We start from the raw sequence: 25553 nt of genomic DNA, 5'->3' as shown, positions 1-25553 counted from the left end.
CCCCCCCAGGACGAATAGAGCGGATTCGGCACAGCAGGTCCAGCCAAGGCTCTTCCAACAGGGTCATATCTCATCGTCCTCATGGGAAGCCAAAGCAGTCATGGCCACCCAAGAACAAACACACCTATACTTGTTTTCAAATAAACACACTGCACCTCTAAAAACAGTGCTCACCGTTGTTGATCAAAATATCGAGAGAGAGCCAACAGCAGAGAAGAAGCACGCCGAACCTTCGTCAGGTTCCCCCCGCCATAGGCAGGGGTTAGCCATTGCTGGACACATGGCCGTTGCGGCGTGTGATTCGCTGTCTCGGCCAGGAGCGGCATTACATGCAGACATTCCATGGTGAAGGAGGATGCGTTGTGTCGTCAAAGTCAAGGAAAGCGTGAGCTGGAGGTGGGTGGTATTCAACGCAGAAGCCCGTCGAGGAAACTGGCGGAGGTGAGGTTGGTGTGGCCGGGGCGCGGTGCGATAGGACCGTCCGAGAAAAGAGGGCCCACGTCACCCGACCGGGGCTGAAGCTGGACAACGGGCCTAAGCTGTTTGCGCCACTCTCATTCGCCGCAACTTTTTTTTCGCGTTGTTCCCCCTTCCCCTCACAATTTTAGTGCCGAAGCCTTCCACCATCCAAAAGTTGGAGATGCCGTGTTAGCTAGGGGTTTGGAATTGGGTATATTTTCATCGCCATTGGTTAGACTCGGCCAGAGAAATCATCAAGTCGATCCCACCTGCCTCGTCTGGATTGCCAGCGACCAGAGAATGGAGATCATTTCTTTGCATTCCGGGCGTCCACCCTAGCAACTTTGGCTGGGGAGAGCACAGAAACCCTTTCATTACTCCATTATAGCAGTGAGCCAAGAAATGCTGTGCAATATTGATTCATTATCATCGTTACTCGTAACCCGCCTCTCCATATAGAGACGGTCGGCAGTCATAGTCTGCCCATAGTATCACACTAAGGTAGGGTATACTAACAAAAAAGCAGTTGTCCGGTAGGTGTCTTACTCCCAAGAGTGGCCTGGCTTTTTTCGTCTCCATCTCCTTCTCCTTCTCCCAAGGAATGCACCAGTATCCGAGTCCTTGTCCTCTTGACACCCGACTGCAGCTACAGCTGAGCAGAACTGCTATTAGCAAGCGTGTTTCTCCTCCCCGACTCTGTAGAGTCTCAAGTATATATCGTTGCATCATGCTTCGTAAACAAAAGAAAGCAAAAAGGCTATGGCAAAACTCCCGCTAAAAAGAAAATCCTGTGGGTTGCCTTGACTTGCAGCTTCATGCCGCAATGGTAGTGGGCTGAGTTCCTCCCGTAGGACCCCGCGTTTCGAGCTCTCGTCTCTTGGCGAACAAACTCTTGAATGCGCCGAGGCAGTGAATCAGAGATTCTTCGTCATGGGCGCAGAATCGGTAGCTCTTTTCCTCAGTGATGAGCTGTAGACAGTGTTTTTTGGTCTTGCTGACGGGATCAATGTCAACAACATTGACAATCGCTGACATTGGGCGGATGAATTGCGCCGTGTACTCGGACTCATCCTTGTAAAGGATGAAATTCCGTGGTCGGAGCACACCCCACAGGTTCTTCCATTGCTTCACGCCGCCCTTGCTGCGGAGGAACCAGAGCCAGCCCTGCCAGATCACACGATCCGGGTCTTGCTCAATGTTCAGACCACTGATCTGGCTCGCGTTACGGTCGAGACCTGGCCGGTCCTGAGAGCCTTTGCCTGGCGACTGGACCGCCAAGTCCTCGATAGACATACCCTGTACCCGCTGAACGTCGTTGTCCGAGAAGTCCGAGTGCGAGGCGAGCTCGTTACCAGAGTACCCAGCGGTATCCGCCATCTGCGATGGACGTCTATGGGTTGAACCGACAAAGCGTGGCACTGGAGGTTCCAGCGGCTCTGGAGAACTCGATGCTAGTCTCTCGGCTCGTGCTATCTCTCCGGCCTGGGCGGATCTACCAACTACCAGATAAGACTGTCGCTTGCCACCTGGGCTCGCAAGAAGCAGCTCATCGTGTTCCTCTTCAATTCGGGCGTGATTCCTAATCAAATCTACCCATTCCTCAGCATCATGGCTACTGCTAGCCTGGAAGTGGTAGTTTCTCGCTGGCGAGAATAGTCCAAACACGTTCTTTCTCTTGTTCTTGGGGTCCCTGAGTAACGCAACAGCGGTCAAGTCGGCGAGGTACAGTTTGTGTCGCAGCTTGTCCTCCTTGTCAGATCGGTAGATTGAGAGCGAATTGGGTCGGAGGACGAAGTAATTTGACTTCCACGTCTGTATTATTGATCAGGAATAGGTTCAGACGCAAAGGGGTAGGCGTGTGAGCCATGCTCAACGAACCTTTGTCTTTTGCGTGCGCTTCTGCAGGTAGCCGCTCTTCACGACGCGGTCGAATTCGAAACTACCATTTTGATTAACAGGCGACGAGTAGGGGTCCAGAGCTAAACGGCTTCGGAGTCGAGAATTGACATCGGTCGGGAGAGATATCGAGGATGGTGGTATGGTAACGTCCAAGCTTGGTGCCGGATGCGGCGTGGGCAGCTGAATCTGTGACTGGGCCATCGTCGTCATGGTGAAGAGAAGATTAATTCGTATCGGATTTCCGTGGGTGTAAGGAGGATGGCAGTCGCGTAAAGTCGCACATTAAAGAGGTTCCCGTGCAAAAGTCTGTCGGGGGAACACGCTCACAGCAGGCGAAACGGGCAAAGATGCAATATTGTCGAAGAATGAGGGACTTGTAGAAAAATGCGGCGGCGGGTGAGCCAGCGCCTAAGCAGTGCTAGTAGCCCTGTGTCTGCGGGATGAAAGTCCAAGTAGCAAAAAGATTCGGCAAGGTCAAGTCGGGTGTCGGACGAGGCAAAAGAAGTTGAGGTGGCTGGAAGTGGATATATCAGTGGGAGTGGCGCGTCGATGGTGGCTCTATTTCCGTTCCCTTGCTCGGTTGCCGTTGTATTTTTGCTGGGACCGACTGGGGCTTTGTTTATGCTGCCCTGGCGAAATCCAAAGAAAGAAATGTGTTTGGACAGGAAGGTAAACGGAGGAAAAGAGTGTGCAAGGCGGGACGAGACAATTCGCGCGCAATGTTGTAGTAGAAAGGGGGGGGCAACAGAGAAGGAGGAGCTTCAGCGTAGACTCCTTTCGCACGGGTGTGTCGTGTGTAAATGTCTTGTGCCGTGCCGGGGGTTTGAAAGACCAGGTATTTGAGTGGTGAAACTTGGGATGCCAAGGAAAGGAGACGAATCTCGAGTTTGAAAGGTAACTGGTCACCGCAAGGGGGTGAAGAGCTGTGTATAACGGATGGGGGTCGGGTAGAGCGGGACGGTGTTTAATTAATAAATGAAATGTCAAGATGCGGTGAAGTCGGTGGGCTGCGCAAAAAAAGAGTGAGATCAAGTGCCGGGATGATGGGGACCTATTTACTTGGGAGAGGCGAGTTGTAATGATGAGCCAAGCCGTTGGGGGAGGAAGCTATGGCTGAGCAGTTTGACGCTTTTTCGAGAAGAGTCAGACGAGATGGTGGAAGGGTAGGAGAGGAGAATGGGAGAGAAGAAGAAGAGGAGAGGGTGCGGTGCGGGTTGTACGGGAGAGTGATAATGACGATGCCGAAAGAGCTCCAATGACGGTGACCAGCTCCGGGGACATCAGTCCAAAAAGTCTGGAATTAAAGGTCCTGGTCCCAAGCTAGTGTGGAAGTGATTATAATTGCAGTGGTGCCCGCCAGAGTTAAGCTTTGAGGGGAGGGGCGCTGATCGGCACAGCGATGTCGCAGGCAAGAAGAAGCAGATTCGAATGCCTCCAGTCAGTACCAAAGGTACCTGGGCGCATTGCATCAAGCTTGAGAGATCAGAGGCGCCATCTGAAGATGGGCGAATAGGCGCCGAGAGGACAAATTTAGTTTGTGGGTTCCTTCTCTTTAATGCATTGCAGTGGCATCGGTGCTGCGGTACGGAGTACTCCGTACAGTCCCTGCCTTATTCCAGGTTGGCATTGTTGATGAGATGGACATGGTCCCAGGGACCGACATATATTGGATACTAGGTGGGTACCTTACATACTATGTATTGTGCAAAACTATCTGTTGTTATGCTTGTTGCTGCGCTCCTCATGTTATTCCTAGCATGTGCAGCAAGCCAATGCTCTCACCTCAGAAGACACCCGAGTGGGATCGCGCAAGGCCAAGACCCATGGGCAGCGCAGAAAGAAGCGTAGAGAGCTGCAGACGCGCATTGCTCTGGACCACATCTCCCAAAGTGCCTCATGGGGCCTGGTGAGGGGTTCTGCGGAGAGGGCTCTCAAGTCAGCGTTTGGAGCGGTTGACGGCGTCTGAAATCAAAGAAATAAGAGCAGCATTTTGGGGGTGACGGGCTTGGGAGACAGGGAAGAGGTGGTCAGGAATGGATGGTTGGAGGGTATTCAAGAGGAAACACCTAGTCATTGGCGCATCTGACAGCTTGAACGCAATACCTATACACATGGTACTTGCATGCATGTGCCCGACTCCCGTCTTCTAATCCAATCAGGAAACATCTGCTTGTCGGCTAAAAGTAACGAGAGCACACAGCATCGAGCATTCGAGGGACCGGCAAGTGTGCTGCAAATATCCATCCAAAGGTACTTCCGTTGTGTGCATTTCACACCGTTTGAGCTGCAGAAAGGGTAGATGTACTTGGCTCCTTGGTGCAGGGCCTCAGGAACCTCCAAGAAAAAGGACAAATACTGTCATCGTATGGCTACAAGTGGCGGGCCAAGAGGTGGGTGAAGGAACTTGTGAAGCACTGAGCGGCCAGCACCGCCACGTTTCACCCCCGAAGCTGTTTGATCGAGTGGTTGGGGTGCGACTCAAAGTCACCAAAACCCCGCCGGCCGGAGTTTTGCCAAACAGGCGCGACAGAACGTCAGGAACGATAGGTCAATTCCCTAAGGTAAGTCGGCCAGGGTTTGGGAAGGAGTCATGGAGTGTACCTTGGGAAAAGGGGTAGGTTGCGACCGCCGTCTCATCACAAACCCTCCTGCCTGGGCACTCTGGGGCTCTGGACTGCATTGGCCACTGACTGTTTCCCATGTGGGGCGCCTTCCTGTTCCAAATAGAAGTTTCTCGTCCCATCTCATCGCCCTCCTCCTTGAGTCCCTCGTGCCATATGCCATGCGAGACAGAGTCTCGACTGTTGCGTTTGGATTTCCCCTGCACATTGGTTTCTGACGGTCCGAACTTGTTGCCCGATTCTCTTATTTCCCCCCCCCCCGTTACCTGTCTTTCTTTTAGACTTAACTTTACTGGCCCTGCTGTATCACAGGCAAACCAGCAAGCAGGGCGCTTGCTTTGCAAGTAAGGGCTTAGCTTTCCTATCTGGATCCGTATTTCACGGGGTAAGAAAGGCACACTAACACATGCAGCCTACACAGTAAGGTGGTGTCTTGTCCGTACACCCAATGCTTTCTCCAAATCAGACAAGATCCGAGGCGCGTCATCTCTTAGGCGCCCAGACTAGGCCTCAACCTCGTCCACCGAGCGCGCTTAGGCGTCGTACGTCCGTGGTCTAGCTACGGATACATCTCTATTCTGTGAATGAGACCATTGTTGCCCGTGCACACAAAATGCGGTCCGTCACTTTCAGTTCATCCGAGCAGGCGAAGCTCATCTCCACTCCGCATCGACGTCATGTTCCAGCTTCAGTAGTCGCCGCCCTTTCGGTTCGCGCAAAGCAGTCCAGGTCCCCTGCCAAGACCGATCATGTGTGAGCGCGGCTCCGAGACGGACCACCCTGATATCCCGCCCTCCCACGTCCATTCGCTCAGCAGAGCTCTATCCCCCGCCCGGCTGTTCTCATCAAGTCGATTCTGTTCAGGATCACCCCTTCGCAACAAAGATCCTTCTCTAGAGCCGCCCGTGAAGGTCCGTCGGGAACAGCGGTGAAGTGCTCAGATAAGCTTCCTCACCGCGGCTTGCGAACCATATCTTCCGTGGCGCTCAATCCCAGTCAGATCAGGATCTGGCATATGTTAGTGTCCAAGCCCGGTGCGGCCCGGTGGTTGGCCGTTTACTCTCTTTTTGCTTGTGTGGCTGGACTTGAATTGGAACTATCCGACCACCCAATTTCCAGTGGGTCATCCGTTTGTCCCGACAGAGACTAGGTATACTTTATACCGTCTCAAGCCAGGTAGATTACCATCCAGTGAGCTCTGGTAAGACCGTGACTTTGGTTTGTGAAGGCTTCTGCCCCGAATATAGACTGCATGGAAGTCTTCATTGGCGCAATTGGCATTGGTCTCGAGTTCCTCTCCAACAGTGGCTAACAACGCCATGACCTCTACTCGCGTCCATCCTAGCACAGCACAGAACAACCTAGGTCTGAGAGAGAGCCTCTGGGTCTTGCATGATCTGCCATGAGTTTAAGCATACTGAGGTCTTTTGAGGGTGGACAACGTTCTGGACCCGGCATCCTTCGTCCATTGCCGGGTCTGGAAAGGGGATGTACGTGATTGAGCATATCACATGTCTCGCAGAACAACCTGTCCCGGCTTTGTATAACGCCCCCATGGTCCAAAGTCTGTCACATTGACCCCATAGAAGATTATATTCGTGGGTTCGATCCAGCAACCAGGTTCAGATTCATGTTCACTTTTCCCACATACCGTGGTTGGTCAGACAGGGAGGCGATTGAGTAAAGAGAATACACAATGTCGAACTTCTGGATTTCCGGCCCAAGGACTTTGAGATTGTCGATTTTAAACTCGATGTTGAGAAATGCCCAACCAGGTTCAACGGTGCTTAATTCGTTCATAGTGATTCTCAATTCGGGGAAGAGTTCGTCTAGTTTCAACGCCCACATGCTCGTAATTATTCCAGAATAGAGAATTCCAGGTCCTCTTGACTCATCCATGAGGCGAGGAAGGGTTGATCTCCATCGAGTGGCATGAATACGTTGCAATCAATACACAGACGTTTTACTTCACCTAAATAGTTCGTGAATAGATACGAGCCCACACCGAAGTGGTGGTACCAATAACTAGAGTCCTCCGAGTAGTACAGGACCCCAGAGGACAGTGAAGGCGCGTAGGTTGACTGACGACCGCCGGTAGTGGAGGGGCTGTCGCAAGTTATGTCGCCAACATCGAGCATTATCCTACGCAAGGCTTACCACGGCTTGTCTGATCGAACACAAACAGTTCCTAGAATATGGGATATAGGATACCTCGTCACAACTGTGGGGAACGCTTGGGAACGGCTCCTTGGAGACACTATTTCTTGATGGTTTCAGTGAGCGAGCGAGTCGAGCTATGAGCCTGTCGTGGTGAATAAGTTGAGGGTTGAGCTTTGGACTCTGATGTGATCGGATGGCTTTGCCCGCGCTTCCTGTTGAACACATTCCTCGGCTCAAGCCCTCGGGTTTGCGGCCATTTATCATTCCTGATCCCGCCTTTCTTTTCATTCGACTGGATTTCAGTTGTAGGAAGCGTTTCGAAGTAAGAGGGGAATACTGATGCCCGCATTGAACATGCATATTGGAACAATCTTCTTACTACTTTGCGAAAATCGTGCTAGATAACTGCTGGCCCAAAAGGTAACTATGTACTTGGCTTGTTGGGATCCTTGATTTGACGATACACACTGAGGAATACCGACTCCGTGATGGAAGAGATTGTCACTGCACGCCGACTGAGTCATCCGCCGCTTAGCTGCAGATTGCTGCTGCGTCGTCACTCCACCACCTTGGAGGAAAGGCGGCGAACCAATCGATGCCTCGCTAACCATGTAAAGAAAGGGAAGAGCTTTCTTAGCAAAGCCCTCATAAAAGTTCGACATTTCCTTCTTTATTTCACCCCAAGGCGTCTAATAGAGTCGCCTATGTAGCACGACCTTGTTTACCCCTCATTGTCCAGCTCGAACCAGGTATCGCAAGCTAGCCTCGCTTCCCCTCTTGGCAAGTGACAAACTTCCTCTTCAAAGGCTTGATCTGCAGGTTCTTTTATCACGATGGCAGACGAGAGGACCTCGGATCGTGTGCTTCGTGAGCTTAAAGCGGAGTTGGCCAGTACGCCATACTGCTTCGAGTCTGCTCGTCTCCTAAGTGGAGGAACGACAAACTTCATATTCCATGTGAAGCTGGCGCAGCCGCTACTTGACGGAAGTGCCGAGGTAGCTGTGAAGCATGGCGAGGGCTTCGTCGCCCAGAGTCCCGACTTCAAACTTCCTACTTCAAGATGCGTAAGTCCCGATACACTCGGATGATGAGAACTCAACGGCTGATCTGATGCAAGCGGATTGAGGAGAGCTGTCTCCAATATCTCTCGGCATTTCCGCCATACACCGGTGAAAAGATCAGCGTGGGAACTCCCAAGCTATTCTACTTCAACGAGGAGACCAACACCCAGGTTCAGGCCTACCAGCCAAGCCCGCTCAGCCTCAAGAACTATGCGATTCAGCACTTCACAGCACCAACCTCAGAAGCGTCCACTTTAGAACCAGTCAAGTCGCAATGCCTCGATATCGGTGAAGCGGTGGGTATATGGATTCGTTCATTCCATGACTGGAGCAATTCGAAGGGGCAAATCAAATTTCGGGATATCGCAGCTGCGAACAAGGAAATGCAGACGCTTAAGCAATGGATGAACTATGAACGACTCCCCAACTCCATCACGCGGTTTCCAGATATTCTAGGGGATTGTCATGATATCTTTGCAGATATTGTGGACAGCGTAAAGAGGGAAATGGCAGACGAGCAAAGCCTGCAAGTCATCCACGGTGACTTTTGGACCGGAAAGTAGGTTTTGCAGACACCGTGAATCCGATCATCCTACTTACAATTCATCAGTATTCTTCTAAAGGACAAGCCCTGGAACAACATTTACAACGGCCTTTTTGTCGTCGATTGGGAAATGTGTCAGCTTGCAGTCGCGCCGCTCGACCTTGGCCAGATGATTGCAGAGCTATATGAACTAAAGCTTTACAAAGACATGGAAGCCGGTATCTGGCTGACCCAAGGCTTCGTCAAAGGCTATGGGGCAGTGGATGACGACGTTGCCTTCCGAACATTACTTCACGTCGCCGTCCATCTCATCGGCTTTGGTACGACGGTGCATGGCTGGGGCACGCAAGAACAGGCAAAGATTGTGGCATCCGAGGGACGAGAAATTTTGAAAAATGCTTGGGCGAAGGACCGCGCATTTTTTGAGAAGCATCCCTTAGGCTGCATCTTTTCCAGAGTCTGAATTGGGATCAATGGGGGGATCCTTGGAACAGGACAAGTTGCTCAGTTCAATACGACAAGAATTCATATCAATTCAACGGGACTTTATGATATAGACAACAAGGCGTAAACGAAAAACGCCAGGTAGCTGTAAAGGTTATCGTTGTCTCTCTCTGATTCATTTGCTGGAGGTTGAGCTTTACGACCCAAAGTCATAGGATGCGTGCAGTGAACAGACGACAACAACCCTGCTTGCTCCACAAATGACGATCGCGAATATGATCTCATTTCTTGTGGCATGAATACACCCTTGATATGAGGCTTCGAAATGATTGCCCTGTGTGCAGGCTTGACAAGACGTTTGTGCTGTTGTCGTGGTGGATGTCGGAGAAGGACGAGTTCGGCCAGAAAATTTCAACCACACCAAAGACTGAGTCTGAGTCAACTTCGGTGGCGGAACCTTTCCCTCACCTTTCATCATTTACACCCAGCTAATGCACCACCTCGCCCTCTCGATACCGGCTCACCTTACAAGGAGCACAATCGATTTTTAAATTAGCTTGAGACTCGAGTGCTCCCAAATCCTGTATCGATTTCCGAAATAACCAACCTGCCCCGACTTCACTGCGGCCCGACCCGCAAGCATGAGCGGCGATACGGAACCTCGCCCATGTCGGCGATGCAAGACACCAACCGTCTTGAAAGTGAGGAAGGACCCTCTTTGCGAGTAAGGCTCTCTACTTGCGCCCGTTTAATGCAAGCCTAAATCCATAGGGTTAAACATGTATACACAGGACCTGTTATGAGCAGCACATTGTCCAAAGAGTCGTGAAACGCCTCTCCCAGCCATACCGCGATGTGAAGGACAAGCTGGGCAATGCGCCCGACGCAAGAGCAAAATACCTCCTCGGCCTCTCCTTCGGCCCCTCCTCGGCCTCGTTGATCCAGGTCCTCGACAAGAACCTCCAAGGTCTGAAGGAGAAGAACCTGCGCGTCGCGTACGAGGTGCATGTCGTCCACATCGACACTGACCTGTCAAACGCACAAAGCTCGGACGATTTCGCGGCTGTGACCTCACCGGCAGGCCTGCTCCTTGAAAAGTACAAGGCACAGTTCCCCAACCTGTCGATGCAGACCGTCCCGCTAGGTGACGCCCTCAAGCTGGATACGATAGATTGGTCTGTCTTGCTCGCGAGACAGCCCGACGTCGCTCACGCGCAGCAGCTCAGGGGCCTTCTCGAGGCCCTGCCGTCCGTCACGTCGCGGGTGGATATCATGAGGCTTCTGGTGCGGAATCTGCTCCTGTCGCTAGCCGTGAAGAACGAGTGCCACGCGCTGCTGCTGGGATGCACAACGACCGCACTGGCCGAGTTGACGCTCGCTGAGACAGCCAAGGGCCGCGGGTTTGCGGTGCCATGGCAAGTCGCCGACGGTCCTGTCCCCGTCACGACGTTCCCTCGTGCCAGGGAGCAGGGCGCAGAGAGTCAAGCTGTCAAGGGAACCGAGAAGACGATGCTTCCAGTATACTACCTTCTTCGAGACGTTTTTAGGCGGGAGGTCATCACATATGCCGGTCTGATACCGTCTCTGAAGGATCTCATTCAGGAAGCAGGACGCAGCAGCAACGCTGTCGTCTCGCACAAGGAGCTTAGCATTGAGGATGTCATGGCCCGGTACTTTGAAGAGGTGGAGGAGAGCTACCCTTCCGTCGTCGCCAACGTCGTTCGCACCAGCGGCAAACTTACACGAGAGAGCGACGGCGATGCGTGTGCGGTCTGCGGCATGGATGTGGACGCGCAGGGTGACGCCCGGTGGAAGGGTGAAATTGGGGAGGATATCGATGATAGCAGGAAGCAGACTGCAGGGAAACTTTGTTATGGATGCGAACGGTCTGTATATGGATAGATCAAACAGAAGATGCGCGTTCAAAGCACCCCCGGCCTCTCTGGCGTCATCTCTGACCTATATTCTGCCTCACCACTTTCCAACCCACCCCGATATGTTTCTAGAAGCCGATCCCCGGCCACGACGTTTTCACACCGTCTACCCAGCTCATTTTTAACTCCATATATGCAAGGAACGCTGATTTAATAGGTACAATATTGGTGGTTGATCATGGGCTTTAGAGTTTGGCCGCAGGCAGGATGCGGTCCTCGAGCTTCCTCATCAGCTTGTTCGTCTGTTCCGCCAGGGTCAGGGTAAGGATGGTGTGGGGGAGAATTCTAGCCAGATGAGGCAGGAAGCCCTTGTAAATGGCCAAGAACCCCTCAGTACGAACCGTCTTGGCCAGGCAATCGAAGACGCCCTTGTAGAGGTTTCCGTTTTGGTTGTACAGACGAGACATGATGGTGTCTAAAACAAGGATTAGTACGTGAGTAGACTCACGTGAACCGTGGGTTGGACTTACCAGGAGGATGCATCACGCAGCAAACCACGAAACCACTGACGGTGCTGCTAGCAAGATGCAGAGGCAGACCCTCTTCCATACCCAAGTGGCGGACCAATCTCCGCTTGGCGAAGAAGTAGGTGGGAAGCTGCACGGAGCTACCGAAACCCGTCCTGATCATGGCTGCACCGACACCACGGTAGAGTCCCCGGATACCTTCCGCACCGTAGATTGAGGTCATACCGTTCCAAGCATTGCGGTATTTGTGTTGCGTGCCAGTGGGCATAAATGGAGAGTAGCTTTGTAACCGTGTCTTGACAAGAAAGAAGGGGCTGCCAGCGGCGGCACCCATGATTCCCGATCCAGCACCGCAGGCCATGTTGATGCCCAGGCTCTGTGTCTTGCCGTCCTTGAAGATGAGGGTCGACAGGGTTTCGCGCATGGGTTCGTAGAAACCAAGACGACATCCGTTGAGCAGGACCTGGTAAATGTACGCGCAGCCGATACCGCGATAGATTCCTTTCACGCCCTCATTGCGCACAATGACAGACACGCCCTGCAGAGGGCCTCTGTACTGATGCGGCTGGTGTCCCTTATCTTTCAACTCTCCTTGCAACTGCATTCTGGATACGGCGGGGAGGGGTCAGCGCGTTGCCGGCGGCAGGGAGCGGGAAAGGAGCGAGCGTCGTCGCAATCAGACGCACCGGATCTTGACAGTCTCGAAGGGATGCGTGGCTGTTACAGCGCCGCAGGCGGCAATTCCGCCGGCGATGAAGGCGCTGTTGCGAAGGTTAGCTTCGCTGGTCTTGCGGATGCCGAAGTGCGGGTATTGACTTGCCCCAGGGTTGTTGACATGGTGTCAATAGTTCTTGTGGCAAAAATAATAATAAAAGGGGTATCGATGAGATAAAAGATGCTGGTCTTTTGTGATTGCGACTCCTATGACAGTCGGAATGTGTTTGTAAGGAGAGGGAAAGAGAGAGAGAGAAAAGAGTGACGCCGCGATGTCGGAATGCTAGTACCTAAAGTGACAGAACAGCGCGGGTCAGCTATATTGACGTCCTGGCAAGCCGACAGCCAGTCGACATGAAGAGATGCAACAGCTTGGGCAGATTCTTACATGTTCTATCCCTCGAGAGCCAGTTCGCCTTAATGCGCGCAACTCTAGACCGGAAGTTGGCGATGTGACTGCAATATAGGTTGAGGTATGTCGGGCCGGCAGTGCGTCGACCTGACTGGATTGACTCTTTTACCGGGGCTAGAGGTCCCTCAGTAAGCTCCGCGCGCGGAAGAGAAATTGGGGATTTTCTTGCTCAAAGTCAATACGGCCGTGAATATCCGTAACCATTGCCGATCCCGGCGTCTGGAGGTCCCAATTGGCAGGGTTCGCGGGCTCTAGCGGCCTGAATCGGTACCCCAGATCCTGACCAAAAGGGGGGCGTCAATTTACATAGTACTGGTCCATTGCCGGGACATCAGTTTCCAATGTGAAGGATCCTTACGGATACCTAAGCTTGTTATCAGCAATATGAGGCTAGTGATCTACAGGTGTGGCTGGTTATCTTTCCCGAACACGCTGGGGGGGTGCAAGAACTGTGGCACAGTTAGCTCCCTCAAGAAAAACAACCCCGCGAAGCAGAGTTGGGGAAGCTCCTTGGTTTCCTCCAGTCGCATTGCCCGGTAAAACGCGGACCGACTTCCCATCCACACAATTACTATTACAACCTCGGGAAGGCTGCACCTGTCCACTTGTAATTCGGAGGAACTTACCGATCTCTCCCGCGCAACTCCAAGTTCAACCCCGGGGACGAGGAAATCGTTTGCTCTCGGCTCGTGGAAGAACCAATTGAGGCGCTGGTGTTCAACCAACCGGCAACACTGTCGGAACCTCTCAAGTACTCGACATGGCTTCGACGCCCATGGATCTGGACCATCGCGAGTCGACTCCAGCCAACGGGACCTCGCTCAACATCACACGCTCTCTGGCAACCAGCAACACCACACCATTGAGCGAAGTTATATCGTCGTTCCGTCCTACAAAGGTAGGGAGTAAAACACCCCAAAATTGTGTCCGGAGCTCTCTGACTGATTAGTTTTCAGCTTTTCAAGAGAGATGATATCAAAGACGGCCGTCCGCAGCCGCATGTCCTGTCCCTCGACTTCGATGACCCGGGCGAGCTTCTTATGACCTCCGAGAGCGACGAGACTATCCAGATTTATAATGTTAAAGATGGCAAGCATGAAAAGAGCTTGCTGAGCAAAAAGTACGGCGTGAAGTTGGCGAAGTTCACACATACGAGCTCCAGCATCATATACGCGAGCACGAAGCAAAATGGTAGGTGCTCTTGCTTTCAAGCCGCCATAAATAGCTAACGTTTACCAGACCAGATCCGATATTTGGCTACCCACGATAACTCCTTCATCCGATACTTTGAGGGCCACGAAAAGAGCGTGACGGATATTACAATCCATCCGGGCGCCGACAACTTTATCTCTTGCAGCCAGGATAATACTGTGCGCCTCTGGAACATCTCGACGAAGCAATGGTGCGGTCAACTGAACCTCAACTCTCCGTATCTCGCCGCATACGACCCGTCAGGGCAGACCTTTGCAGTCGCCTGCCCGAGCAGTGGCAGCGTTCTGTTATATGACTGCCGCAACTACGACAAGGCGCCCTTCGCGATCTTTGATCTCGTCGACGTGGGCAGACATGTGGACTCGCAGTTTGTAGTCAGGGGCTGGACGAAGCTGGAGTTTTCAAACGACGGCAAGCATATACTGGTCGGCACTCGTGGCCCCGGCCACTTCCTACTCGATGCTTTCGACGGGAGTTTGAAGGCTTACCTGCGCAAGCCTGAGGGAGGAAGCCGGCGTCTGGCGGCTGGTGAGACAGCGAGCACCATCAATGGCAGTATGCCGAAAGTGGACCAGCCCACAATCGAGAGCAGCGGCGATTGCTGCTTCTCCGTGGACGGCCGTTACGTTCTGAGTGGCGGTACGAAGGATGTCCTGGTCTGGGATATCTTGACACCGCCCCAGAACGAAACCAAGACGCTCAATGCCACCTGGACATTGGAGGATAAGCGAGAGGCGGCGGTGTTCGCATTCAATCCGCGATACAACTTCTTCGCGACAGCAGATCAAGATGTGCTGTTCTGGGTGCCCGATCCTCATGCATGAAGCTGTTGCGTCACCGATGTAGGAAATTGAATAGCTGTAACAAGGCGGTCTGGAGAGGTCAATTATTTTCGGAGTCTAGGATATGAGATACCCAACCCGTTGAAAAAAGTCGACGCCAATAAATTTGTTGAAATCTCGAGCAAAATTCTGCTTCTGAACCGTCTGCAAAATATGCAAATCAAAATTGTGAAGCAGAGCTTCGGGGTAGACTACGTTGCCCTTGCTGTGTGCGGCTTACAAAGTAAACTTGCCCCTCGCCAGGCAGGTCAAGGTCCGGTGTAACCAAGGTAAGTAAGGTAAGAATGGCCGAACCCCACCAAAATTGTGTCTTCCACCAAGCCAGGTCAAGTCCACGGCACCGAACGTCACTCTGACCACCACGGCGCGCATGACATCTTAGCGAACACCCGCAGACCTACCTATTTGAAGGAATCGCAGATTAACTGCGTAGTCGTTCATTCGTCGACGATACCTTCGCGCGCACACAGACCGGACAACAGCGCAAGGCCGTGGCCTTCTGTCCCCACCCCAACACATCGCAATGCCGACCTACAAGACGAGCCAGGAATGGCTGGAGCAGTCGTCTCTCCTCCTCCAGGCCCGTCCAGCAACCGTAAGTTATCCTCGTGCTAATATACCCACCACCTTTTACGAGGACATCGTAGCTAACATCTAGCGCTTGGCGCACCTCCCGTCCCAATAGACAAGAATCACAACAAAGTACTCGATCAAGGCAGTCAAGCCCCGAAAGACCAAGACCGACGCCTCCGCATCCGCCGATGCCACACCCGCAGAGGACGCAGCCATGACGGACGCCAAACCCCCGCGCGGCTCCCTCGTAATCAAGACCTTCGACCCGGTCAGCGGCGTGGCCCTCAAGTACCGCACCACCAAGGCCGCCGAAGTCTCGCGCCTCATCACCTGCCTCGGTACCCTGGGCTACACAATGTCCACCTCGAAACCGGCGACCGTGGATGCCAAGGACGAGCCGATGGCGGACGCTCCCGGTGCAGGCGGCGAAGATACGCCCGCGGGCGGGGCGGCAACGCCGCAAGAGAAACCTCTGGCCGCTGGTGGAAAGAAGAAGAAGAAGGGCAAGAAATGAAGTTGAGGACGAGGAGACGCAATGCTGCTGCTGCTGAGTGAAGACATTGCTGATACGTTGAGCGAGTTGTGGTCGATAGACCCATTCTGAGGAAGGCATCATTTCTGTGAAGGGCCTCAAAGAGCCTTAGAGGCTCAACCGCATACAATTACCATTCAATCATCGGAGGACACATAGTTGGGGAAAACCAGCAAAAGCGGCAACTAAACAAGGCCAGGACGGGCCACAAGGGCCGCATCGCAGAAGCATCACAGAAAGAAAAGATTTGGTTGTTACGTCATGTGCAATTACTAAAGAAGAGAATCACTGCGGTACATTATCCATCAAAGACATTCATGCCCCATTTTCCACAGTCATCCAACCAGTCCTTGGGAACCTCCAACTCCCTGTAAAATGATCACCGCCAACGCCATGTATGTATGATTTAAGGGAAACCAGCTCTAAACCTCAACTCAGGTGAGGGGAGGGGGTTCTGAGTATGGAAAGTGAAAAGACGCTCTGGTAAACACCATGCGTGCAATGTACAAGGGTATATGGGGAAAGGAAAACAACAGAAACCTCAGACGCTGAGAGATGATTTAGAAGTCCTCATCGAACGCAAAGTCTCCGCCGTTCTCACCCTCAACCTTGGTGTCTTCTTGCGCCTTCTTGGTGCTGTTGAGCACACCAGCCTTCTGGTAGTCGGCAACACGCTTCTCGAAGAAGTTGGTCTTTCCGCCGAGGGAAATGTTCTCCATGAAATCGAAGGGGTTGGAAGACTTGTAGACCTTGTCGTTGCCAAGAGCGACCAAGAGACGGTCAGCAACGAACTCAATGTACTGCTTCATCAAGTTGGAGTTCATGCCGAGGAGAGCGCAAGGCAGAGCCTCAGTCAAGAACTCCTGCTCAATCTTGACCGCATCGACAATGATGTCCTCAATAACCTGCTTGTTGGGGCGGTGCTTGAGGTGAGAGTACAATAGGCAGGCAAAGTCAGTGTGCAGGCCCTCGTCGCGAGAGATGAGCTCGTTGGAGAAGGTCAGACCAGGCATGAGACCACGCTTCTTGAGCCAGAAAATGGAGGCGAACGCACCGCTGAAGAAGATACCCTCAACAGCGGCGAAGGCAACCAGACGCTGGGCGAAGGATGAGCTCTCGTCGCTGATCCATTTCAAGGCCCAGTCGGCCTTCTTGCGAATGGCGGGGACTGCAATGCGAGTTAGCGATGCATTCACAGTACATGTCATGTCAACATACTAGTGTCAATGGCGTTAAAGAGGTACGTGCGCTGCGCAGGCTCCTTGATGTAGGTGTCGATGAGTAGCGAGTAGGTCTCAGAGTGAATGTTCTCCATCATGATCTGGAAACCGTAGAAGCAACGAGCCTCGGGAATCTGGACCTCGCCGCTGAAGCGCTCAACGAGGTTCTCATTGACGATGCCGTCGGATGCGGCGAAGAAGGCGAGGATGTGGGAGATGAAGTACTTCTCATCATCGTTGATCTTGTTGTTCCAGTCGTGGAGATCCTTGGACAGATCAATCTCCTCGGCGGTCCAGAAAGAGGCCTCGGCCTTCTTGTACATCTGCCAGATCTATGTCCCCAGAGTTAGTCAGAGTTGGGATGCAGAACACTTTACGCGTCCCAGACGCGTCAACATACCTCATGGTACTTGATGGGGAAGAGAACGAAGCGCTGGCCGTTCTCCTGGAGAAGAGGCTCGTCCTTCTCGTGCTCCTTGATTCCGGGAGCGATAACGATCTTGTTCTCATTCTTTGCGACTTCCTGCGTGGGCTTTGTCTGGACGTCGGTCTTCTCAGTTGCGGTGGCAACGTCGGATGTGAGGGGCTGGTTCTCCTTGTCGGCGGGGTTGAAGTTGAGTTTCTTGACGGGTGACTCCATCTTCAAAGAGTCGAGGGCAGCAGCAGCCTGGAGAGGTGGTTGTTAGCAAAAGCAATCGCGGAAAGCGCGTGGGTCAGAGTCCAAACTCGGACATATTGAGTGGTGACGTTTACTTACCTGCTTCGACGGAGTGACTTCGACAGACATGGCGGAAGTGTGTGTGTGTGTGTGTGTGAAGAGCGGCAAGGGAGGAAGAATGAGGGCGATTGAATGGAAAAGGAGGAAGAGGAGACTTGGGAAGAAGTAATTGAGGTCGTAAGTCTGTCTTGGTTTGTGGTGTTGACGTCTGGTTGAGAGTGAAGAAGATGTTTGGTATTGGTACAGGGACTCTGGAAAGGCAGAGTTTATGTAGCGGGCAAGCAGCACCGAGCGCTGAGTAGTGGGACGCGTTGAGCACAGGGCAGGGATGCTCGCGTTTTCGTGTTTTCTGAGTAAGGTACATTAGGTGGTACCTTCTTGGGGTACTTCGAGGCTCGTACCATTTCACAGGTCGCTGTGGAAGCTGGCCTGATTGCCCAGTGCTCTTGAAGCTGAAATCCACGCGCCGTCGGCTCCCCTCCACCCCACTAAAAGCGCGTCTTCCAGGGGCATAGCCGGCGCGTTTCGTTCCAAAGTGGAAGGATCCTGTCTCGCTTCTCACCTTTCCACTTCCAGACCTTGCAAAGTGCCCAAGACCTTGCGCAGAAAAGTCTACCGATTGTGGCCCCGAACGGGAAATGCCAGGCCCAGCCCTCCTTTTTTGTCCCTTTTTTCTCTCCAACATGCTCATCATTTGTAAGTTGGGTCGAGCAACGATGCCGAAGTGGCCGCTTGCGTTCCACCCCTGGCGCGCCAACCAGGCAACACGATGTCATGGCCGGCAAACCAGAGCAAGCTTGGGCCGGAGACTCGAGAGTCTCGGCCGAGCCAGACACGTTCCAGATATCCCATCACCTACCACAGGCTCGGTCTCCTGACCCATTACACGCTTCTTTGAGTTGGATCCGTCCTCGGTGTTACGACTCGACGCGTTCCATGCCATCCTGCCCCTAGGCAGTGTACTTTGATGTCGGTATCAGATCAGATCTGATCTGATAAACTGAACACGTCCTAGCTCCAGCTCAGTGGAACCCAAGTAGCCCAGCCAAGACTCATAAGCCATGTATCCGTAATCTCGTCTAAGCATCGACAAATCCTGACTGTATGACTCTCGGCTGCGGGTCGACGCGTTGGAGGCGGATTTGCGGAATTACCATCACCAGTCCGATCGTCAAATCAACCGTTGGCACAGGCACCGATGTTTGGGTCCAGATCCAGATCCAAACACTTCGTATGTCACGTACACGTCAACCCTTTGCAAGACCTTGGTTTTCTGATGTATTGTATTAATCAACTGACATTGCAACTAAAGCAGCATGGGTATGTAAAAGAAAAGGTATCGTGTCATGTTCATCTTCGTCGTCCAAGTCTTCATAAAACAAACATCTAGAGCCAGGCAGACCAAGAGTCTGTCGTCTTTTGACTGTCCATGTGTTATACGCAAACACTGGACGTTTTTCTTCAGCCACAGCAATATTCGGCCAGGAACATCATTCTCTCCAATCCTGCCACTCGACTCTTCCTCTTCTGAAAGGATTCCTCGAGCAGGTCGATAGTCTAATGACGCGATTGACGAGCCGGTCTGTCTCTGGGATCGCGAGCCGCCTCAATGTCGTCGTCAACTCTGGAGCGACCTCCAAACCCGAACCAGCCTCGACCGCCGGATCGCTCCTCCCTGACTGCAGCGGTAGCTGGAGCAGTTGGGGCGCGTTCATGGCGGCCCGCCGACATGTGTCCGTTGCGAGAAGGCTCACGGCTGACGTACTCTGGAGGGGTTCGGTCGCCCTGCAGGCGATCCCATTCATCTGCCTCACTCGGGTCGACAGCAGGAATGGGGGTTCCGTTACGCTTCATGTTTTTCTTGCCCTTTTCTCGAAGATGTTCCTCAAGGAGAATGGCGTTCTTGGTGTTGGCGCGGAACGCAGCATCGGCAATGTCTCCTACAAATGGCACCAGGCCAATGACGAAGTCGATGATAATGTTGAACATCATCTGGGATTTGACTGAATTTGGGAGTCCACCTTCGACCTTAGAGCAGGTTCTGAACACCATCATGGCCATGAAAGCATCGAGAACATCACCGATTCTAAATAAACATGACGTTAGTCGTTGTCGATAAGCCGAATGGGGGTTGTGGGGTGATGCAGCAGCAGGGGGAGAACAGCTACTTACGCAGGAACCAAACCGATGACGCTGCCCCATCCAAATTTAACACCGCAGCAGCTGAAAAGCGACTGATCGAGACGATAAGCTCTTCGCTTGACCTTGGTCAATACCTCGCCATCTTGCTTGGAGAGACCAGGCGGCAGGGCCTTTCTGCGTTTCTTGACTTTGCCGTTGGGGGTACCATCAAGCCTGGTAGCGGGAACGCTCTCAAAGTAAGGGTCCTGGTGATGAGGTCAGTATACTTGTTCATGGATCCACAGTCGCATGAGCGACCGCATGGCTCACGCGCAGTAACATACCTCGCGGCCAAATTTGTTTTCAACCTTTTCAGCAAGAATCTTCTTGCTGATCCACTTGGCGATGAGACTGGCCATGTTTGCAGCCGGATCGTTGGTGAAATGCCGGGCCGGTGGATTGAGGGCGAGTGCCGGATTGCGAAAAAACAGTGTTTCCCAGTCACTGGTAGTGATGAGTGGCGCACTGAGACAGAGACAGGCTCGTCAGGGCCGTTGTTGCCGAGTCTTTCACAATGTGGTGTTGCGTGCGCCTGGCGTAGGTTAATGTATGAATACCTAAGCAAGCTAATAGGTAGTTCTGAAGATAAGGTTGTTTAAGGTCAAGAGGTTCCAAGACGGCTGCGGCAATCGATCGAGAGGAACGGCCTTGGTGATATAAGTAGGTGTTGAGAAAAAGCCGGGAAGCTGGCTGGCAGGGTCCGAGTCACCAAGGTATGGTGGTATGGTAGATCAAGTTGCCTCTTGCTCTTATTGCACACTACGTAGGGTGGTTCGTAGCTTAGTTACAAGAGGCTGGTCTCTAGGACGCTTGTTTTCCCCGCGGGCGCCCAGAATTCCTGTTTTGACAAGTCAGGGGACCAGACCACCGTCATGATGTAATTTTGTCGGTCACTGCACGGCAATGCACTTGCCTCAGTTTCGAGAGGCCTCTTCAGTGGGGTCTGAGCAGGCTAGACCGCAGTCGTTTCACATCATGCTGCAGCGGCCAGTTGGCTGGTCTCCAATGAGCGTGCGCCGCGACTGGTCTTCAATGGCCTTGAATTGCAGGGCACGCAATGCAGCACACTTCAAGGCCTTGCCAGCAGCAACGAACCCGCTAGGGTGGGGGGGAGAGAGATGTCGGCAGGAGTCAAATCTGATGGCGGTCCAGCCACGCAAGTGTGGCAAGTGATATGCACAGCCATATCGTGGCTGTGCAATTTCCAGAATCTTCGCCCCTGGTATCAGGGAAGCTCCCACCTCTCGGGTGTATTCCGCGTAGAGAAATTGGAATTGGATGAAGAGCCATTGAGGGAGCGTTTTTGTTAAGCTAAACGCTTGGTTCCCTAAACCGCAGAGGCAACATTTAGCTGGCAGGGGGTGGTCGAGACCGGATGGAAGCGAGGTGTTGATCTGATGTGGTTGACAAGCTGGGGACAGGCTTTGCCACGACCATTTCGCCGCGAACTCTACGCGCACTGTAATAATCGTCGCCACTTTTGGTGAGGGACCAGACAGTGCGGTCGGTGTTTGACACGTGCGGAGCTGGGGAAGTTGCACCCAATCACGAGCTCGCTTAGCAGCTTGCTGCCACGGGCATCTGCCATGTCCAGTTGGCAGTAAGGCGTCCCAAAGTAGGTACGGGTATGCCAGCTACCTTACCTCTAGTTGCCCGACCTTGCAGTATCTGCCATCGTCAACAAAGAGTGCAGTGCCCATCACTACTCCGCATCCTACTCAAACTCCAAATCATCACCACGTCCGAGGGGTCGCTTGTCAGCGCTTCCGCTTCAAACGCCAAACATACCACATCCTTGGGAAGCCACACCTGTCCCTCAACTCCCTCCACCTTGATCCGCTGAACTGCCCGCCGCTGCCGATTCTCGTTGCAGCACGCGCATTCCGGTCGCAAGCGGAAAGCTTCGAGCCCGACCAGACCTCTAGCCACTCCTTGCGTACCATGCCATCGCCGCTGCTCATCTTGACCTCAACACAGACTCATCACCAGGAATTTTTTGCCAATCTCACTCCTTCGCCAGGTACACTCGGCTCAAATAGAGACATTGTCTTTGGGACATGTTATTAGCCATCGCGCATTATGGCCGAAGAAAAGATGCAGTTAGAGGATTGTTGGTTACCCCACACCTTGGAAGACCTAAGGCGATAGCTACGCAGCCTTGCGCCATCACCTCATGTCAGTCGCTGCGGCAGGACTAACAATACATAGGGTTGGACGATCTATGTGTCCGATTTATCATCAACCTACCTGAAGAAGATCTGTCGTCCGTTGCTCGCATCTGCTTCCAAATAGAGGAGGCACAATGGTTCTACGAAGACTTCGTTCGACCCCTTGACCCTACGCTTCCCTCAATGACACTTCGAAGTTTCAGCCTTCGCATTTTCCAACATTGCCCCTTGCTGGCTCCGTTTTCGGTCGAGAATCATACAAAGGCTTTTGAGGAGTTCCTGCAGTACAAGACTCGAGTCCCTGTGAGGGGAGCTATCTTACTCAATGAGGCTATGGACTCGACAATCTTAGTCAAAGGATGGAAGAAGGGTGCCAACTGGAGTTTCCCTCGTGGAAAGATCAACAAAGACGAAGACGACCTTGAATGCGCCGTTCGTGAGGTATACGAGGAGACCGGGTATGATTTGCACGCCGCTGGCCTGGTTCCCATGAATAGGGACGACGTCAAGTATATCGAGGTCACGATGAGAGAGCAGCAGTTAAGACTTTACGTTTTCCGCGATGTACCAATGGACACCCACTTCCAGCCGCGGACGAGAAAGGAGATCAGCAAGATTCAGTGGTACAAACTATCTGAGCTACCTGCCTTTCGGAAGAAAGGCAACCAGCCTCAAAACGAAGCCGCCGCCGCCGCGAATGCGAACAAGTTCTATATGGTTGCACCCTTTCTGGTTCCTCTAAAGAAATGGGTCGTGCAACAGAAGAGAAAGGATGCTGTCAAGGCCGCCAACGAGGCGCACTTCAACCCGTACTCTCTCCATGAGGAGCCTGTTACTGAAGACGAAGTCTGGCAAACCGAACCCGCGACTGATGTATCGACTCGGATGCCAGGCCTCGATACTCTGGAGGGTGCAACGCAGGAATTGCAGCGTCTCTTGAAGGTTCATCCGACGGCAGCACAAGCAATTTCGAAACCAGCTTCTCCGGATATTGGCTCGGACAAGGGCGCATCGCTGCTCGCTATCCTACAAGCCAATAATCAAGCAGTCGCCCAAGGTGTTCCAGTTTCGCAGCTCCCTCACACACCCCTGGATCATACTATAAGGCAAGCACCACAGCCTCAAAGCCCTCATGGCCAACATCATCCTCAACAGCGGGCACCGCTGGCGAGGTATCAAGCTCCTCCGGCCTTCCCCATCGGGCCAGATGGAACACCACAGGCGTGGGCGTTCCATCAGCCTGGAGATGCTAGCTCTGCTCATTCTCAAGCCAGGCAGTACGAACCGTCAATGATGGGCGGCCCTGCTCATCTGCCACAACCACCCCTGAGACACCCACAGCCATTGCCGCCTCAAGCTCAACAGATTCTACTGAACCGAAACGCGTTTGCCGACGGCACGCCCCCGCCGCCCCCTCAGCATGCAGAAGGAACTGTCAACCAATCCATGGCGAAAGCCCAGTACCAATCAGCTCACTTCCAGCAGCAAGGCCAGAGCATGATGTATCAGTCCAAGCCGTCCAGCAGTCAGCTTTCTAACCACTCCATGGCGCTACTAGGAGTTCTCAAATCGGACACAAGGATAGCTAGTCCAGACAAGGCTCGCCAAGCAAATCAGCAGCCTTACGGATCCGCGCCGTCGGGGCAGAGACAGTCCCCAGTCGAGGTTCATGGACACGGAGCTGCTCGGGTGTATCCTCAACCACCTAGCATGCCCGTCCCTGGAGCAGGCGCAGCACACCCCCAGACAAGTCCAGCCATGAGAGCCCAGCAGCCTGTCGATCCTGCGCATCGATCTGCTCTTCTTTCAATGTTCAAGAACCCTGAAGTAAGCTCGCCACCTGCAAATCAACCCGTCGAACTACCCGGAACCGCCGCTAGCGCTGCTCTTCTGAAGGGAATCTCGACCGTCAAGGCTAGCAATCAGGATGTTCCCAGTCCCGTGTTCCGTGGGGTTCAGCCAGTTTCAAGTAGTCCTCTCAGCAGGCCACCTCAAAGCGCTTCGGATCCTACACCCAAAGTCCCCTTCCAGTCTTTGTCACTCCAATCTCAGCTGGGCAGACATGAGCACAGAAGCCCTCAATCTACTGGGGGTAACAGCCCGAGAACGATGGAGAACAAAGTTCTCTATCATCAAGGCGCGAACAACACCTCCGCCATTTACAATAATCATTCGCCTCAGATGCACCCCAATCAGATCCTTCAGCGAGCAGAGAGCATGAGTAAACCAGTTGGGCCTCGTGCGCCTGCTATGGCCTCGGTCTTCGGTGTTGACAAGCCAGCCAGTCTGGCCAGCCCACCCTCAGCGTCAGCTCTTCCGGCGCCCGTTGGGCTGCAGCAGAAATCACAGATGCCTCCAGAACAGAGGCAGAAGCTTCTGTCGCTTTTCGGCAAGCCTCAGTCGCCGAGCCCGGGGCTTGGCTTTGCACCTGAGGATAAGGGAAAGGCCAGAGAGATGACGGCTCCGGACGGGAGCATACGATCGCGGGTGGCGTCTCTGGCCTCTGCAAGCGGCCAGGGTGCTCCAGAAGGCCTACCAGAGTCCCGTCGCGGCAGCCAGACACCGATTTCTCCTGCCGATCGGAGCTTCTTGCTTGGCTATCTAGCATCAGTTGCGAATAACGCTAAGTAGGGCTTGCCGATTTGATTGAACAATATCGTGGCAAGCAGGAGAGGAGAGCAGGAGTTCATCGCATGTTTTCCCCGGAGTTCACGCTTATTTGGTGGTTGATATCTCTTCTGGTTTTTTGGTGTTGCATTGCGACGGGTTGGTGGGATTTCAAACGTGTTTGAGGTGGCAAAGCATTGCTTGGGGGAAGAGGGCCAAGGTGCATGATGGGATATCGAGGCAGGAAAATTATACCCTGGGACACACCTCATTTACCAGTTCACAGCAATCATTGGGTCCAACCAATGCTTCAGATATTAAATATGCTCCGTTGTCTACACTTCACATGGCAATGCTCGTGGAGGCGGGGGAAACATTGAATGCCCCTATGGGCCAGGAATAATTAAATAATATCACGCGAACCCCCGCCCCCGCGCAAAACCACGTGCCTGCCTCCCGTCACTCGTCGTCCGCGGTGGCGTGATGTTCGAGGACGGCCCGCACCGGTCTGACTGTCGGGCTGAACTCCTCCATGAGTCTTTATTGGGTTGTCAAGTGTGCCTTAGCTACGCGTTCGAAAGTGGTCTGATATTGCGTGGGACGTTTACTTGGTCCTCTATTGCGCTCATTTCCTCCTCGCCTCTCTCGGTATAGGCCACATGACTCGCAAGGGGAGCGGCTCAGCAGAAGCCTGCTTTAAGACTTCTGGGGCGAGATGCACCGAGCTGAGTTATAGCAGGACGCCGTGTACCATGACTTCCCATCGAATCATCAAGGTTCGTTCA

General features: G+C 53.1%; 13 protein-coding genes across 13 annotated transcripts; 8 read left to right on the top strand and 5 right to left on the bottom strand.

The window, feature by feature from the left end:
* Positions 1 to 1272: 1272 nt before the first annotated feature.
* On the bottom strand, positions 1273 to 2568 carry CORC01_04160 (PH domain-containing protein; the record flags this gene model as incomplete). Its single annotated transcript, XM_022615808.1, has 2 exons — positions 1273 to 2271; positions 2338 to 2568. The coding sequence occupies 2 exons, from the start codon at positions 2566 to 2568 to the stop codon at positions 1273 to 1275; spliced, it is 1230 nt and encodes a 409-aa protein (XP_022477764.1).
* Positions 2569 to 2812: 244 nt separating this feature from the next.
* On the top strand, positions 2813 to 3031 carry CORC01_04159 (uncharacterized protein; the record flags this gene model as incomplete). Its single annotated transcript, XM_022615807.1, has 1 exon — positions 2813 to 3031. A coding segment is annotated over one exon (219 nt), but the record flags the coding sequence as incomplete, so codon positions are not given.
* A 607-nt stretch (positions 3032 to 3638) lies between these two features.
* CORC01_04158 (uncharacterized protein) lies at positions 3639 to 3932 on the bottom strand (the record flags this gene model as incomplete). Its single annotated transcript, XM_022615806.1, has 1 exon — positions 3639 to 3932. A coding segment is annotated over one exon (294 nt), but the record flags the coding sequence as incomplete, so codon positions are not given.
* Positions 3933 to 7972: 4040 nt separating this feature from the next.
* On the top strand, positions 7973 to 9207 carry CORC01_04157 (phosphotransferase; the record flags this gene model as incomplete). The annotated part of the gene is made up of 3 exons (XM_022615805.1): positions 7973 to 8203; positions 8257 to 8759; positions 8811 to 9207. The coding sequence occupies 3 exons, from the start codon at positions 7973 to 7975 to the stop codon at positions 9205 to 9207; spliced, it is 1131 nt and encodes a 376-aa protein (XP_022477761.1).
* Positions 9208 to 9829: 622 nt separating this feature from the next.
* On the top strand, positions 9830 to 11090 carry CORC01_04156 (uncharacterized protein; the record flags this gene model as incomplete). The annotated part of the gene is made up of 2 exons (XM_022615804.1): positions 9830 to 9912; positions 9980 to 11090. 2 exons carry the CDS (start codon positions 9830 to 9832, stop codon positions 11088 to 11090), a joined length of 1194 nt encoding a protein of 397 aa, XP_022477760.1.
* A 217-nt stretch (positions 11091 to 11307) lies between these two features.
* Positions 11308 to 12403, bottom strand: CORC01_04155 (uncharacterized protein; the record flags this gene model as incomplete). Its single annotated transcript, XM_022615803.1, has 3 exons — positions 11308 to 11537; positions 11593 to 12194; positions 12276 to 12403. Coding segments are annotated over 3 exons (960 nt in total), but the record flags the coding sequence as incomplete, so codon positions are not given.
* A 1072-nt stretch (positions 12404 to 13475) lies between these two features.
* CORC01_04154 (WD repeat domain-containing protein) lies at positions 13476 to 14751 on the top strand (the record flags this gene model as incomplete). Its single annotated transcript, XM_022615802.1, has 3 exons — positions 13476 to 13613; positions 13672 to 13906; positions 13955 to 14751. 3 exons carry the CDS (start codon positions 13476 to 13478, stop codon positions 14749 to 14751), a joined length of 1170 nt encoding a protein of 389 aa, XP_022477758.1.
* A 541-nt stretch (positions 14752 to 15292) lies between these two features.
* CORC01_04153 (uncharacterized protein) lies at positions 15293 to 15856 on the top strand (the record flags this gene model as incomplete). The annotated part of the gene is made up of 2 exons (XM_022615801.1): positions 15293 to 15364; positions 15455 to 15856. 2 exons carry the CDS (start codon positions 15293 to 15295, stop codon positions 15854 to 15856), a joined length of 474 nt encoding a protein of 157 aa, XP_022477757.1.
* A 578-nt stretch (positions 15857 to 16434) lies between these two features.
* On the bottom strand, positions 16435 to 18079 carry CORC01_04152 (ribonucleotide reductase; the record flags this gene model as incomplete). Its single annotated transcript, XM_022615800.1, has 4 exons — positions 16435 to 17042; positions 17093 to 17426; positions 17495 to 17761; positions 17852 to 18079. Coding segments are annotated over 4 exons (1437 nt in total), but the record flags the coding sequence as incomplete, so codon positions are not given.
* Positions 18080 to 18495: 416 nt separating this feature from the next.
* On the top strand, positions 18496 to 18690 carry CORC01_04151 (uncharacterized protein; the record flags this gene model as incomplete). Its single annotated transcript, XM_022615799.1, has 1 exon — positions 18496 to 18690. The coding sequence occupies one exon, from the start codon at positions 18496 to 18498 to the stop codon at positions 18688 to 18690; it is 195 nt and encodes a 64-aa protein (XP_022477755.1).
* A 226-nt stretch (positions 18691 to 18916) lies between these two features.
* Positions 18917 to 19102, top strand: CORC01_04150 (uncharacterized protein; the record flags this gene model as incomplete). Its single annotated transcript, XM_022615798.1, has 1 exon — positions 18917 to 19102. The coding sequence occupies one exon, from the start codon at positions 18917 to 18919 to the stop codon at positions 19100 to 19102; it is 186 nt and encodes a 61-aa protein (XP_022477754.1).
* A 267-nt stretch (positions 19103 to 19369) lies between these two features.
* Positions 19370 to 20352, bottom strand: CORC01_04149 (PH domain-containing protein; the record flags this gene model as incomplete). Its single annotated transcript, XM_022615797.1, has 3 exons — positions 19370 to 19898; positions 19985 to 20199; positions 20278 to 20352. 3 exons carry the CDS (start codon positions 20350 to 20352, stop codon positions 19370 to 19372), a joined length of 819 nt encoding a protein of 272 aa, XP_022477753.1.
* A 1720-nt stretch (positions 20353 to 22072) lies between these two features.
* On the top strand, positions 22073 to 24792 carry CORC01_04148 (uncharacterized protein; the record flags this gene model as incomplete). Its single annotated transcript, XM_022615796.1, has 2 exons — positions 22073 to 22103; positions 22202 to 24792. The coding sequence occupies 2 exons, from the start codon at positions 22073 to 22075 to the stop codon at positions 24790 to 24792; spliced, it is 2622 nt and encodes an 873-aa protein (XP_022477752.1).
* Positions 24793 to 25553: the final 761 nt, after the last annotated feature.

The sequence above is a fragment of the Colletotrichum orchidophilum genome (genome assembly GCF_001831195.1).
Source record: "Colletotrichum orchidophilum strain IMI 309357 chromosome Unknown Scaffold_26.1, whole genome shotgun sequence".
Taxonomy (NCBI): Eukaryota; Fungi; Ascomycota; class Sordariomycetes; order Glomerellales; family Glomerellaceae; genus Colletotrichum; species Colletotrichum orchidophilum.
This window is presented reverse-complemented; position numbering and strand designations above follow the sequence as displayed.